A 15,654-nucleotide genomic window follows, 5' to 3' on the forward strand; every position below is an offset into this window, starting at 1 on the left:
AGAAGATAATATGCAGGTGGAAATATCATAAAATACAATGGCGTTTTGACCCTGCTGTGGGAAAGTGCTCCCTCTAATGTTCAGAAGATTCATTCCATAGATGACAAAAGGCAAAATATGTTTTGAAGTATGAAAATTTGTTTCTTTCTGGTGCAGTGTTCTGTGAGCCTTGAAAAAATCTCCAGGATCCCAGGAGTTAGGAACCTCTTAAATTCCTGCATTCTGGTGAGGCAAATGTCAATCATCCCTTGCAAACAATATATTTGGTAATATCATCCTATTAACCAAGCCCAGGTCTGCTCACAAACCAAATAGCAGCCTCTGCTCAATGATGATATCACCATCCCTTGGTCATTGCAACTGACATGCCCAACAGTTCTCAGGACCCAAATGTTACTGTTAGTTCAGAGAAAGGTTTTTGAAAGAGAAGGGAAACTAAGGCAGAAAAAATCCCAGAAAAAAAATATTTGTGATATCCACTCAGAGAAGAACACTTCTTCATGCAGTAATTCACAACTTAACATTTTTCTCCACAGAAGGATCATCTCATTAGTTTTGAGAGCATAACAATGTGGAAGATGATGGTTACAAAAAGAAAACTCCAAAAGAAAGAAAAATATTCCCTTAAGTCAAAATGTGGCACAATAGGGTCTACCTGTCCCAAAGGTGGTAACCCCAGTATCAAACAAGGTCAATCCTTAACATCTTATGAAAGATACCGTTAATGGATATGAAAGAGGAACGCCAAAGACCTGTATCCTTAAACTCCTCCAAGGAGAGGTTCCTCAGAATGGCCAAGATGGTAGCTACCTTCCAAAACCCATAGACTTTGACATAAGAAACCTAGGTGAGGTAAATATATCCAAACAAAGGTACTCTAGAAATGCAAGATCCTCTATCTAAATACTTTCTTTCCCTCACATGAAACCTTGGCCCTGCTAGATGAATGGTTGTTCCCTACCAGCACTGGGAGGGGGGGGATAATTGATTCCAATTGATTCACTGTGACCTGGGAGGTGATCTTTGTCTACAATAGGTTTTTAATGTTTCTCACTAAGAGAAAGAAAAAAGAAAAGAGGGGAACAAGAGAGACAAAAATTCCCTTCCCAAAGGACTGAACTATGGGAGCTTCATTTCTATCTAAATGCCAGTCAAAATCAAATGGTCAGACATAAACAATTAGATGCTAGATTGACTAGCATTCAGTTCTAACTGGTACAACACTGGGCCTTAAATAAATGATGTCATTCTGGGATGTCATCATTCTGGTCCCTAAATCCATGTATTCCCCTATAAAGGGCCTATACACTAAAAACCTCCAATATGATGAAGAAATACAACCTATCCATGTTCTAGTCAACAGTAGGAGGTAGAGACTATCAGTCACCAGACATAAAATGGTAACATGTCACATGTAATACTTTCTTAACAGTACAGTACAAAATACTTTAAAAGTAATTCACTAAACATATAAACACTACATCCTATGCAAATTAGTAAAGGGTAAGGTGCTTATCCTTGGTAGGGTAGAAGGTGGACAAAACAGAAGGCTGGTATATGATCTGACATATTCAGGGATATGTGATGAATTCTTTGGCAGTCTTGTACCCTCACAGCCCAGGCTGGGCCAGAGTTTCAGGTTGGGTTGTTGGTTGACCAAGCTGATGGAAGCCACAACCTGCAGGCCTACATAGCTTCCAAAGCCTGGCTGGTCTGGTACACTTTATAGGTACTAGTCCAGTGCACTCTTAAACTTTATTGTGCATCCAATGCTGTTTCTTATGATAGAAGGCTAGGATTTGAGAAGTCCTGGGCCCCAAATGTATAAGGTGTTCTCTCTTTTTGTGCCTATCACACCTTTGGATTTCAAAGGTAGTATTTTGCAAAGTCCTCCATGCCTGTTGTCTATTGTTATATTATTTCTGAACCATACCATATAGGATTTACCAGGTACAGAAGATAATATACTCTCCTTTCTGTGCTCCACAGAATATAGCCACAGAGATTTCAGCCATTCCCTGCAACATAGTTCTTTACCACATTAATATGAGCAATCTTTGTGAACTTTCTAATTTAGCAATTTTGCCAACCTCGTACAGCGATGTTAGAATACAATAGTTTTCAATTTGTGAAAATGTTAATGCTTTGACTGTCATCACAGGCTTTTCTTCCCTTGTCTTAAAGGTCGACAGGATCCAGCCTGCCTTCCTTCTCCTTGTAGCAAATGATGTTTTGTTTCGCTGAAGTTTAAGTTTTTTATTATATTATACATAATTGCTGTTTCCCGCATCAGCGAGGTAGCACCAGGAAACAGATGAAGAATGGGCCATCCACTAATATACACATATATATACATAGATGCCCACATACGCACATATACATACATATACATATCAACATATACATACATATACATGCATATACTCAGACAATACATACACACACATTTACATATTCATACTTGCTTTGATCGAGTAAGTAACGTAAGGGTAAGAGAGATGTGTGGAAATAAAAAGAGCATGGTTGAGAGAGCAGAAGAGGGTGTTTTGAAATGGTTCGGGCACATGGAGAGAATGAGTGAGGAAAGATTGACCAAGAGAATATATGTGTCGGAGGTGGAGGGAACGAGGAGAAGAGGGAGACCAAATTGGTGGAAAGATGGAGTGAAAAAGATTTTGTGTAATCGGGGCCTGAACATGCAGGAGGGTGAAAGGAGGGCAAGGAATAGAGTGAATTGGAGCGATGTGGTATACCGGGGTTGACGTGCTGTCAGTGGATTGAATCAAGGCATGTGAAGCGTCTGGGGTAAACCATGGAAAGCTGTGTAGGTGTGTATATTTGCGTGTGTGGACGTATGTATATACATGTGTATGGGGGTGGGTTGGGCCATTTCTTTCGTCTGTTTCCTTGCGCTACCTCGCAAACGCGGGAGACAGCGACAAAGCAAAAAAAAAAAGAAAAAAAAAACTTGCTTGCCTTCATCCATTCCTGCTGCTACCCCACCCCACAGGAAAACAGCATCACTATCCCCTGCTTCAGCGAGGTAGTGCCAGGAACACAGACAAAAAGGCCACATTCGTCCACACTCAGTCTCTAGCTGTCATGTACAATGCACCGAAACTACATCTCCCTATCCACATCTAGGCCCCACAGACTCTTCCATGGTCCACCCCAGACACTTCACATGCCCTGGTTCAATCCATTGACAGCGCATCAACCCTGGTATACCACATTGCTCCAACTAAATCCATCCCCTGCACATCTTCCACCCTCCTGCATGTTCAAGCCCTGATCACCCAAAATCTTTTTCATTCTGTCCTTCCACCTCCAATTTGGTCCCCTGCTTCTTCCTGCTCCCTCCACCTCTGACACATATATCCTCTTCATTAATCTTTCCTCACATATCCTCTCCAGTTTAAGTTAAGACATTATTACTCTAAGGTCTTTCACATTATTCAACTGCTTTAAGAAAATGCCTGCATTTGTTCATTTTTCTGTATTGTTTTATATTTCTTCAATTTCTCTACACCAAAGGAGTTGAAGCTTATCTCCAGTGAAAAGCACATTGTTTATGGTTGTCCAGATAGTTAAAAACTTAATGTCTCTGTGGTCTTTCAGCGCTGATATGATTTTCAGACTTGTTCTTGTGACATCTGCAAAAGATATGAAACTGTGGCTTGTGTTTGCATCAATGTCATACATAAGAATGAGGAACAGGAAGGGTAAAAGTACAGTTCCTTGGGGGAATGAGCTTTTTACCATAGAGGCACTGGAGATGGTATGGTTTACAACTACACGTAGTAATGCTATCTAAAAAGGAGTACATCAATCCTAATTTTTCCAGTATTCTCATCTTTTGCATTTTATGTGCTATGACACCATGGTCATACTTGTCATATGCTTTTGAAAACTCCATGTAAATCACATTAGTGTTTACTTTGTTTACCAGAGCTTCAACAATCCTATCATAGTGGTCAAGCACCAAGACAGGCAAGATCTTCCTGCCCTGAAACCATGTTGTCCTTGGTTTTGTACATTGTTCAGTTCCATACATTTAGTAAGTCTTCATTTTAGGACTCTTCTGAAGATCTTATTAGGATGTGATGATAGTGCCATCTTTTGAAAATGTTTTGCTTTCACCTTTATGGGGTAGGGAGATGTGAGTCAGTTTCAGACTCTCGAGAATGATGCCACAATCCAGACATTTTCTTCGAAGGATATCTAGTGCTTGTGCTATAGGTATTCTGCATTCTTTTTATAAAGACTGAGTTCCATGAGTCCGGGCCAACGACTGAGTGCATGGGCATGCTCTTGATGGCCCTCTCAAAATCTTGTGTTGTATGCAGACTTGGGAGATTACTGTTGAGGAAAAAGTTTGGTGGGTCATTTATCTTTAATGTGATTTTTGGCTCATTGAATACTAATTCATACTACCCATTAAGAATCTCACTTATCTCGATCCAGTCACCATAAAAATACTTTCTTTTATTTTCAGTAGGCCAATGAAGTTTGCAGTCTTAGATTAATATTTTGCATATGAGTACAAGTATTTTGGGTTATTTCTTATTTCATTAGGAGCTTTTTTCTCTTCTTCCTTTTTCTGTATTCACTGACATTTTTGGGGTGTGATCTTCATACTTGATCACTGTTTCTCGCATTAACAACATAACGCCAGGACACACACGAAGAAAGACACACCCACTCAGATACACATATGTATACATGTACGTATATACATACATAAATACATATACATATATACACATGTACATGTTCATGCATGTACGCCTTCATCCATTCTCAGAGTCAGCCCACAACACAGGAAACAACATTGCCACACCCCTGCATCAGTGAGGTAGTGCCAGGAAACAGATGAAGAACTGCTACATCCACTCACATCCAGACACAAGCTGTCATGTGTATGCAGTGAAACCACAGCTCCCTATCCACATCCAGGCATCAAAGACCTTTCCATGGTTTACCCCAGACATTTCACATGCCCTGGTTCAGTCCATTGATGGCACGTTGACCCCAGTATACCACATCATTTGAATTCACTCTATTCTGTGCACACTTTTCAACCTCCTGCATTTTCAGGCCCCAATCACTCAAAATCTTTTTCATTTTATCCTTCCACCTCCAATTTGGTCTCACACTTCTCCATGTTCCCTTCACTCATTCCCTCCATATGTCCACACGATTTCAACACACCCTCTTCTGCTCTCTCAACCATACTCATTTTATTACCATACATCTCTCTTACCCTTTCATTACTTACTTGGTCAAACCACATCACGTCATATTGTTCTCAAACATATCATTTCCAACACATCCACCCTCTTCCACACAACCCTATCTATAGACTATGCCTTGTAACAACATAACATTTTTGGAACTAATATTCCTTCAAACATCCATTTTTGCTCTCCTAAATAACGTTCTCTCTTTCCACATATTCTTCATTGCTCCCAGAACCTTGCCCCTCTCCCAACCTGTGGCTCACTTCCATGGTTCCATTTGCTGCCAAGTCCACTCCCAGGCATCTAATACACTTCACTTCCTCCAATTTTTCTCCATTCAGACTTACAATCCCAACTAATTTGTCCTTCAACCCTGCTAAACATAATAATAACCTTGCTTTTATTCACATTTACTCTCAACTTTCTCCTTTTACACACTCCTCCAAACTCAGTCACTAACTTCTGCAGTTTCTCACTCAAATCAGCCACTAGTGCTGAATCATAAGTGAACAATAACTGACTTACTTCCCAGGCCCTCTCATCCCAACAGACTGCATACCTGCCCTTATTTCCAAGACTCTTGCATTTACCTTCCTCACCACCCCATTCGTAAACAAATTAAACAACCAGAGACATCACACACCCCTGCCTCAGACCGACCTTCACTTAAAACCACTCACTTTCCTCTCTTCGTACTCATACACATGCCTTACACCCTTGATAAAAGCTTCTCACTGCTTCTAGCAGCTTACCTACCACATCATACACTCTTAAGACCTTCCACAAAGCATTTCTATCCATCCTATATTATACCTTCTCTAGATTCATAAATGCCACTAAAATATCCATTTGTTTTTCTAAGTATTTCTCACAAACATTCTTCAAAGCATACATCTGATCCTCACAACCTCTACCAATTCTGAAACAACACTGCATCTCCCTAATCTGATGCTCTGTACATATCTTCAACCTCTTAATCAATACCCTCCCATACAATTTACCAGGTATACTTAACAAACTTATACCTCTGTAGTTTGAACACTCACCTTTAACCCCTGTACCTTTATACACTGGCACTATACATGCATTCTGCCAATCCTCAGGCACTTCACCATGATCCATACATGTAACGAATATCCTTTCTAACCAATCAACAACACAGTCACCCCCTTTCTTAATAAATTCAACTGCAATACCATTGATCTACATCCAATAATTCATTTAATAGGTTTCCTTTCTTTTACTGGATGATTTGTGGCTTCTTTAGAAAGTCTCCAATTCTCTTCAGCCTCCTGTAGAGTGCTAATCTTTCCCATTCATCCCCAGACCTTTTGTGCTTTCTTCTCGCTCATATATGTCTGGTGCATGATTGGAGCATCAAAGTGGTCATGTCATTAATACATTCGTCCTCTATCTTACTACTCAGCAGAGTTCCCAATGTGTTGCAGACATCTCACTGACTACACCCTCCCACTTTATCTGTTTACTATTAACATTCAAATTACTGAATACATATCCAGATTACCTGTGTTCTGTCTAGGCTGTTTTGCATCGAAACTTGTTTTCACTTCATCTGGGTTGTGATCAGAGTATAGGGTGATTGAGATGGTAATCTCATTTTTTTGGGTCCACATTACTCATAAGATTAATTCCAGAGAGTTATTTCTCCTGGTTGCTTTTGTTATTTTTTATATGTTGATTGAAGTAGAACTTTTCACATAGTCTGAAATCTTTTTTCTTTTTTTTATTTCATCAGAGCTGCTTCCACTGTCTGCAGTTTCAGCTACAATGTTATCTTCTGCCTGTTTCCATTCAACAGGTGGTATGTTGAAGCCTCCTAAGATGTTTGGGACTGAGTATCTGAGGAAGTCAAGATATGATTCCGTTTCTTATTAATTTCGTAAATTTTTGATGCTTTGTATCTGCTTGTCAACAGATACATGAAATTAGCAGATTTGGGTTTCAGCTTTGACAATGAGCACTTCTGCTACATCATTTGAGGAGTTCTGGAGTTCAAATGTTATAAGAGTATTTACTACATACAGTCCAACTCCACATAATCTAGTCCTGTCGTATATATAAAGGTTGTAGTGTGGGATCCAGACCTCACTATTCATGAGGTCTTCAGTGTGTGTTTCTATCAAAGTCACAAAAACTAGATTTGACTAATTTAGCAAGCCACTTACAAATGGAATTTTACTTGTTCTATTAATTCAAGTACCTGTATGTTGACATAATCAAGGACCTTAAATAGATTGTCTGTATGTTGTTTTGGGGGTTTAATATGCTCTGTTCTAAACTTTGAGGAGTGCTTTCAGCTGTTCACCATTCTGAAGAGGGAAACCAGTGTCACTTCCTCCTCTGATAGTTCTTCCCTGCTTGTGTCTGGCCCTGCGCTTGTGACTAAACTAGGGCATGTATTGTGATGGGCTTGAGGAACATGTCGCATTGTTCATGATATGTGGTGGTTCTCTAATTCAAATTCAAAACATTTACTGATACAGGTTGTACTTCTTTAATCTGGCAAACTTGGGTCCTGGCCATTGCCAGACCACAGAAAATGCCGGAAAACAAAAACTGACCTCAAAGTCATACACAGCTGATGATCTGATCTCACAGTTCTCACACAGTCTTTACGGAAGTTCCTTTATCTAATTTCTTCCAGTAACTTCACCTTTCCAAGCACTGATAATGATTTATGCTTACATTTATTAGCACTAGCACTATCTTCTGCACCTCCTGGTCTCTTAGATGACATCCTAAAGGGCTAAAGTATAGCTGAATATATGAAATTAACAGGACTGCATAGTCAACGGATTTTGGCACCTTAGCACTGTTAAGAGAGCTGCCCTGGTAGCACATTTACAAACTAATAACTAATGGCAGCAGATTCAAAATAAGCCGGACCACCAAGTGCCGGATTAGAGAAGTGCAATCTGTATATAAGTAATACATCAAAGGGGACATGCAGACATGCTTGCACATCCATCCAGCAATGTCTCAAACATAAACTTTCAAATACATATCTTTCTTTCTTCTTTCAAACTATTCGCCATTTCCCACATTAGCGAGGTAGCGTTAAGAACAGAGGACTGGGCCTTTGAGGGAATACCCTCACCTGGCCCAATTCTCTGTTCCTTCTTTTGGAAAATTAAAAAAAACCGAGAGGGGAGGATTTCCAGCCCCCCGCTTTCAAATACATATAACAAAATCATTTACCCCAAATCAAAATAAACATTATATAATGCAAATTATACCATAAAACATTAATAATATCAACTTAACAATATTACATATGCACAATACCAGAGATACTAGAATGTAAAGTCAAAAATTTTTAATTCATCAAAATTCTTTTAACAATGTTTTAATTGATCAAATAACAGGTTTTTCCCAAAAAATATCTAATACCCTAATTTCTAGACTCTTCACTTTCATTACATTCCAAAACATAATGTAAAAGTGAATTGGACTTAATCCCATTACACAATTTAAAAGGAATTCCATCATGGCCTTCAAGATATTCCCAATAGTACTTGTACCCTAACCTCATAAGCATAATAAATGAATCAATTCTAAAAGAATTTCTTCCATAAGTTGTACCAGCATTCTCTAATATTTTGACATAGTAAACCATATGGTTACTGTCATCAGCAAATATTCTTCTGGTCTTTTCAAGATCCCAACTTTCTCTTATATTCCTCACTACCTATATAAATTTTTAAAGGCTTGTGATACTCTCAATGTCTACTAATTTCTTTTCAATTACTTGCTTTGCAAAGTCATCAAAAACTCCATTCAAGTAAATGCCACAGTGAAAAGGCACCCACAAAATACTCACACTGCATCTGAATTTTTCAATTTCATGAATTAAATTTTTACAAGATGACATTATCTAAGGCAACAGCGGAGGTGCAACTGAAAGCCAACAATGCACTCTGACTTTCCACAACTCCATAACATTGTTTTTCTCACAAGACAATTTCAACTCTTTATATACGGCTCAGTAGTAGCACTAAAGTTTTAGAGCTTTGGTCACATAAACTTTTTTGAACAGCTTTTCATCTAGGTTAACTTCAGGCCCAAAACATTCCTTTATTAAATAACCACATCCAGCCCCTATCCCATTCAAAAAGCCATCACAATACACATAAATAACATTGGCCCTTGGGTATTCATTTATTTCAGCTAGTTACATCTTCAAACTGCTTAGTTCACTTTTCTTTAAACCAACTTATCTCTTCTTCCACAAACCCAAGGTATGAAATGATCTTCATTTATCAGTAGAGTACAATACTTCATCACATCATAATTACTATTCTTAACTGAGGAGGAGTTACAGTTAACAATATCATTTATCTTAATTCTAATTCAAGTTTCCCTAAGTCTAATTATCCTCAATGTTGTTACAGCAGTCAGTTCCTCAATTCTCTTTAAGATACTTTATAGATTTATTTCCATCACCATAATTTCTGTTCTGGTAGTTCTGGGACAGCCTAATATTATTTGCATGGCTTTATTTAGAAGAATCTGATGTTTCATCTGGATATAAGAAAAATTGGCACTGAGCAGTCTACCATCAGCTTAACTGTACTTAAATAAACTGTCCTTAGTACTGGAATACCAACACCATTATCTCTATTTGTTAAAATCCTCAGGGGTTTCAATCTTGCCATACAAATGTTTTCACCATAAACTGCACGATTATTAGCATTACTCATATTTGTATACATATCAATCCTTATAACTGTCATTTCATGCCATTTAATAAAAACTCTTTACTATTAGTGGATTTAGTTTGATATTTCATCTTACTTTCATTAATGATTAATCCCATGTACAAACACAAACTCTGTTTCCTCAGCAATAGCTTAGCTAATCAGCTATTCATCTTATACTGAATAAGTATACCATCTGCATAAATGATAACTTGGGTATCACATGAAAAGCTATGCTTTCCAATTCTATCCATCAGTATATTAAAAATCATGGGACTGAACACACCTCCCACAGGGGAGCCAAACTCAATATCTATCTCCTCAGGTTCATATCCCTAAAACCAAACCCATCTCATTTTTCCTGTTAAGTAGTCAGCAATCCACTTGAGCAATCAACCCTTGAGAGCTTTATATACCAGATCTTCTAATATGACATGTTTATTTGCCTTATGAAAGGTTCCCTAAAGAGTCTACACACATCCTGCAAGAAACATTAGCATTGCTTAAGCTTTTAATCATACAATCAGAAGTGCCATTACCCCTCATGAAACTATATAAATCATTTGACAATAAATATTCATTCCCAAACATTATTGTGTTAAATACTATTTCTATCATCTTGCATAAGTAAGAAGTCAATGATATTGGCCAAATATCAGACAAGGTATAATAACTGCAGTTTTCCACTTCATTAGCAACCTTCCTTTTTCAATAGACAAATCAAACAGATCTAAAATGGCCTGCCTTCCATGTTTATGCGGCAATTCATTGCATCATATGATAGGCCATCTGCTCCTGGAGCTCTCGATTTACCTCTTTTTAACAGCATCTATCTATATACCTGACCCTAGTTTCTCCGGGAACTCCTATCAAGGGTTGGCCACAGCAAGAGTCTCGACTTATCCGTCCTTATGTACCTCTCACGCATACACCATTCCACACATTCTTCCTGTTTCTCTCCCTCCAGTATTCATCCACCCTATTTGCCCATGTCACAGCTGGTCTTCTACTCACATCAACCCCTTTAATTGTACTATCGTACACTCCCCTTATAAACTCCCAGTCTTGTATTCTTTCCACATGCCCAAACTACCTCAAGGTATTACGTTTCACCCATTCTACCACTCCACAATTGCATTCCTTGCCATACCATCTCTCATACACCCTTTCATTTCTTTCATCATTCCATCTAGTCACACCACATGCTCTTCTCAAACAGCTTATTTCCACAGCCTGGATTCTTGATCTCTGTGTCTCATTCCACGTCCATGTTTCGGCTGAATAGGTCAGGGTTGGGTGGACCATGCTGTCCCCAAATCCTCTCTTCACTTCCATACTTACACCTCTACCTTTCATTATTCTATTAAGGGACCCAGTGACTCTTCTACCCTGTACTGCTCTCTCCCTCATCTCTCCTTCCATATCAGCACACTTACCCAGATACCCAGCTCCCAGATACTTAAATTCCCTCACTACTTCTAGTCTTTTTCCCCCACTATCCACAGCACAATTTAGTACACTTTCTTTTTTCACTCTACATGGTTTTAAAAAATCTATACTTTCACTCTGTTTCCTTTAAAACACTATTACTTTACTTTTAGTTGCATTTCCCTTCAAATTCCTCCATTTACACACATCATAAAACACACAACCTTCTGCAACTTCTCTTCACTCTCCACAAACTACACAGTATCATCCACAAACAGGCTTGCCACTAGCTACCATATCTCACTGCCACACTCCATCTCTGCACCCCTTTCCCCTAGTTTTGCTTTCATCTCTCTTACAGCTCCATCCATGTATATATATCAAAGAGCCATGGTGACAACACACAGCCATGCATCACACTTACATGTTCCCAAAACTTTCACTCAGCTCTCCATCCACTCTTACACATGTATTTGCTTTTACACCATCCATCAGTTTTCCCCCAATACCATATAACCTTACCACATCCCACAAAGTATTCCACTTGACTCTGTCATATGCTTTCTTCAGACCCATAAAAGCTGCATAGAACTTCTTACCTTTGACCAAATACTTTTTTATGGTCATCTTTACAGGTACACCACTGATTTTCCAGCACTATCGGTTCCAAAGCCTTGCCGGCTTAACCATTTTGCCAGACCAACCGTGGTCACATAATAATAATTCATCAACACACCTCTAACCCACTAATTATACATTGCTCATGTATCTAAAGTATACCATGGATTGCTAGAAATCTAAATCAAACAAATATTAAATGTTTGAGCACCCTAAGATGGTAAGTCTGTCCTTAGATTGTTTGAATCCTGTGGGGTCTTCTTCATCTTCTGTTGTTAGTGTTTTCCTAGGTGTGCATTGCCAGAATAATGCAGTTTCATCTACATTATGCACCTGCTCAGGACTGAGGCACTTGTTAGCTTTGCGTTTCACAAATTCGTCCACATACTTGGCAGCTCCTTTGTGGTTTGCAGATCGCTTTCCTCCGCACACATTATTCATGGAAATTCCATGATGCTTCTTGAATCTTTGAAGCCATCCTTCACTATAGCCATGTTCATGCTGTAATTTAAGTTCTTCATGGAACAGCTTAGCCTGGTCCATTGTCATGCTACCAGACAAGTCCACTCCAATTGACACTGTCAAAACACTCTATCATCACTCGATCGTGCTCAGTACTCTTACCATCTTTCATAGCTTTTCTAATCGTCATTTGCTTGTTGGAATCGCTGTCTGCATAGAATTTCAATATTTTCTCCCTTTGCTTCTTTACATCATAAACAGCTGATGAACCAATACTATAGATGACACACAGCTTACGCACCGAAACACCATGGTCCATTTTTTCAACAGTTCTACTTTATCTTTGACACCATGACTGACACTCCCATATGTCTTAGAAGCCATAGCTAAGGTTAAATTTAAGCAAAATTAGCTAAGAATCTCACAGCATTGCAGTATCACCACCAACAAGTGTAGTGTAAAGTATGTAAATAAGCACGCCCTACACATAACGCCATCTGTGGCCACCCAGTAAACTAGTCTGGTGGCTGCGGTAATTTCAAGTTCCCTCAAGTAATTTTGTCCAGACTAAAGGAGGTGCCGAACCATCAGTTGCCGGAAATTCGATGGTGTACCTGTACTACAAAAATCTGATCCACACATCCCCTACCTTTCCTAAAACCCCCTTGCTCTTCATTCATTCTGCACTCGTCACTTCCATCACTCTGTCAATTAATATTCTTGCATACACTTTTCCTGATATACTTAAGACTTATTCCCCTATAATTGCTACAAACATCCTTTGCACATTTTCCTATGAATAAAGGAACAATAATAGTTTTCATCCACTCCCTAGGCACAACCTTCTGTTTCCATGCTAAATCACATATAAGATTCATCCACTCTATCACACTTTCTCCTCCATACTTCAGCATTTCAGCCGTAATCCCATCTACTCCAGGTGCCTTTCCTACCTTCAGCCTCATTATAGCCCTTCTTAACTACCTCTTTGCTATAGGCCCCTGAACTTGTATCCTCTTCCTTCCCTCCTCCATACCCATGCATGTAACAGCTGCTGCCTCCCCTTTTCCCACATTCATCATTCTTCAAAATACTCTTTCCATCTTCCTTTCACTTCCTCCTTTTGATTCAGCAATTCTCCTTACTTACTTCTCACATCAACACTTCCACTCTTACATCCACCTCTTTCTGTTTTCACCTCCTTCCAGTATAGTTTCTTATTATCCAGAAACTTTTCATTTAACTTTCTTCCAAAATCATCTACTTTTTCTTTGTTTTGCTCTATCAGCTTCTTAACATTCCACTTACATATTTTGTATTCTTCCCTCCTCCTTTGCTGAACTTCCACTGGTAAATTCTTATTGAGCAATCTACCATATGCCATTTTCTTTTATTACACAGCATTTCTAATCTCTTCTGTCCACCATGCATTGCCCTTTCCATTCCTGTATCACACTAACTTGTATCCAATTACTGAATCTACAACCTTTATTAGTATTTTTCTAAACATTTTAAACACCTCATTCACACGACTGCATTCCTCTATTCATTGCGCTTCCATCTAAGCTTACGGTTGCCTTTGTTTTGCTCTCTCAGCTTCTTAACATTCCACTTACATATTTTGTATTCTTCCCTCCTTCTTTGCTGAACTTCCACTGGTAAATTCTTCTTGAGCAATCTACCATATGCCATTTTCTTCTCTTCCACAGCATTTCTAATCTCTTCTGTCCACCATGCATTGCCCTATCCATTCCTGTATCTCACAAACTTGTATCAACTACTGATTCTACAACCTTTATTAGCATTTTCCTAAACATTTTAAACACCTCATTCACACGACTGCATTCCTATATTAATTGCGCTTCCATCTAAGCTTACAGTTGCCTTAATTTCATACTCCTCCCTGTATTTTTCCTGATTCATCTTCTTGCTTGCCAACACTTTTACCTCTCCATTCTTCCTCACACCATATCTCCACTTGTACCTGATCCTCATCCCCACAAAAATTGCACAATGGTCAGTCCTAGAGCATAGGAGCATAGGACCCGCACTCCTGAGTTGTAGGGAGGCTTAATCTCCAATAACAACAACAGCACAGCCTTTCTCAGTCTTTCATCCACTGCCACACATTTAATCAAAGCCATCTGTTCTTCTCTTCTATTATCCCTCATCCATACATATCTATGAATCATTTTATCCTGAAAAAAGGTCTTCACAAAGAATACACCCCCTCTCAGCACAAATATCCACAAGATAGCTTCCATTCTCATTTACTCCAGGCATTCCCAATTTACCAACTATCTCACCAATTCCATTACATTCCACTTTCACATTCATATCACACAATACGACCACATTTCTTTCATTCTCAAAACTGTTTATACAGTCATTAAAATTCCTCCAGAAAAGCTTCATTTCATCCTTACCTCATACAGTCCTCATATTCACAGGTGCATATACACATACCCATGCATATTTCACAATCCTAATCTTTCCTTTCAACTACACTATTCTTGATCCATTCAACCCATGGAATACAAAAATCATCTTCAATAAATGGAATACAAGTTTCATCTTCAATAGTTGTTTGGTTGCAAACCAACTATCTTCTTTCATACAACCTATTAAACAATCCTTAATATTCTCTGGAAGAGACTCATGCATGAGCATATCTTCTAATTAGCTTTCCCTCTTGGATCTAGATTAGAAATAATCATCTTTCTTACTCCTCAAACCCCACTGATCCCAATCTCCAAATCTGACCCAGTTATTTCAACCTAGAAAAATCCCCTAAAATGAAATTCCCATTTCTATTTCTAGCTTTCTGTATGACATTAGTGGTACAGTCAGAAACTTGTATCTTATTCTGTCAATTTATATCATTACTAGAGTCTCCCACCTGCTTTCACATTTTCTTAATAACTTACTCCATCCTTTATCATAATAAACATAAGGCATAGCGCATAACTAAATATCAGAATTTTGTGCTGGTTTCTCTAAAACTCTAAGTGCTGCAAGCAATAAACCTTTATGAAACATATTCTCATTTTACTTGATTGCCATTTCTCACATCAGACAGGTAGCAACAGGAAACACACAAAGATCGGCCCATCCACCCATAGACACACACACACACACACACATATATATATATGTATATATATATATATAATATCCTGGGATAGGGA

The 15,654-nt window shown here is 38.6% G+C and overlaps 1 protein-coding gene across 1 annotated transcript in view; it reads left to right on the plus strand.

Moving 5' to 3' along the window:
- Nucleotides 1-365: 365 nt before the first annotated feature.
- The window catches only part of Clbn (Nuclear export mediator factor NEMF homolog Clbn), a 908,728-nt gene continuing 893,439 nt past the window's right edge, over nt 366-15,654 (plus strand). The window contains exons 1-4 of the mRNA XM_071695085.1: nt 366-398; nt 537-690; nt 1,617-1,716; nt 3,619-3,681. Of these exons, the coding sequence (XP_071551186.1) occupies nt 366-398; nt 537-690; nt 1,617-1,716; nt 3,619-3,681 (350 nt within the window). The remainder of the gene's footprint in view (nt 399-536; nt 691-1,616; nt 1,717-3,618; nt 3,682-15,654) is intronic.

The sequence above is a fragment of the Panulirus ornatus genome, chromosome 1, assembly GCF_036320965.1.
Source record: "Panulirus ornatus isolate Po-2019 chromosome 1, ASM3632096v1, whole genome shotgun sequence".
Classification (NCBI taxonomy): domain Eukaryota; kingdom Metazoa; phylum Arthropoda; class Malacostraca; order Decapoda; family Palinuridae; genus Panulirus; species Panulirus ornatus.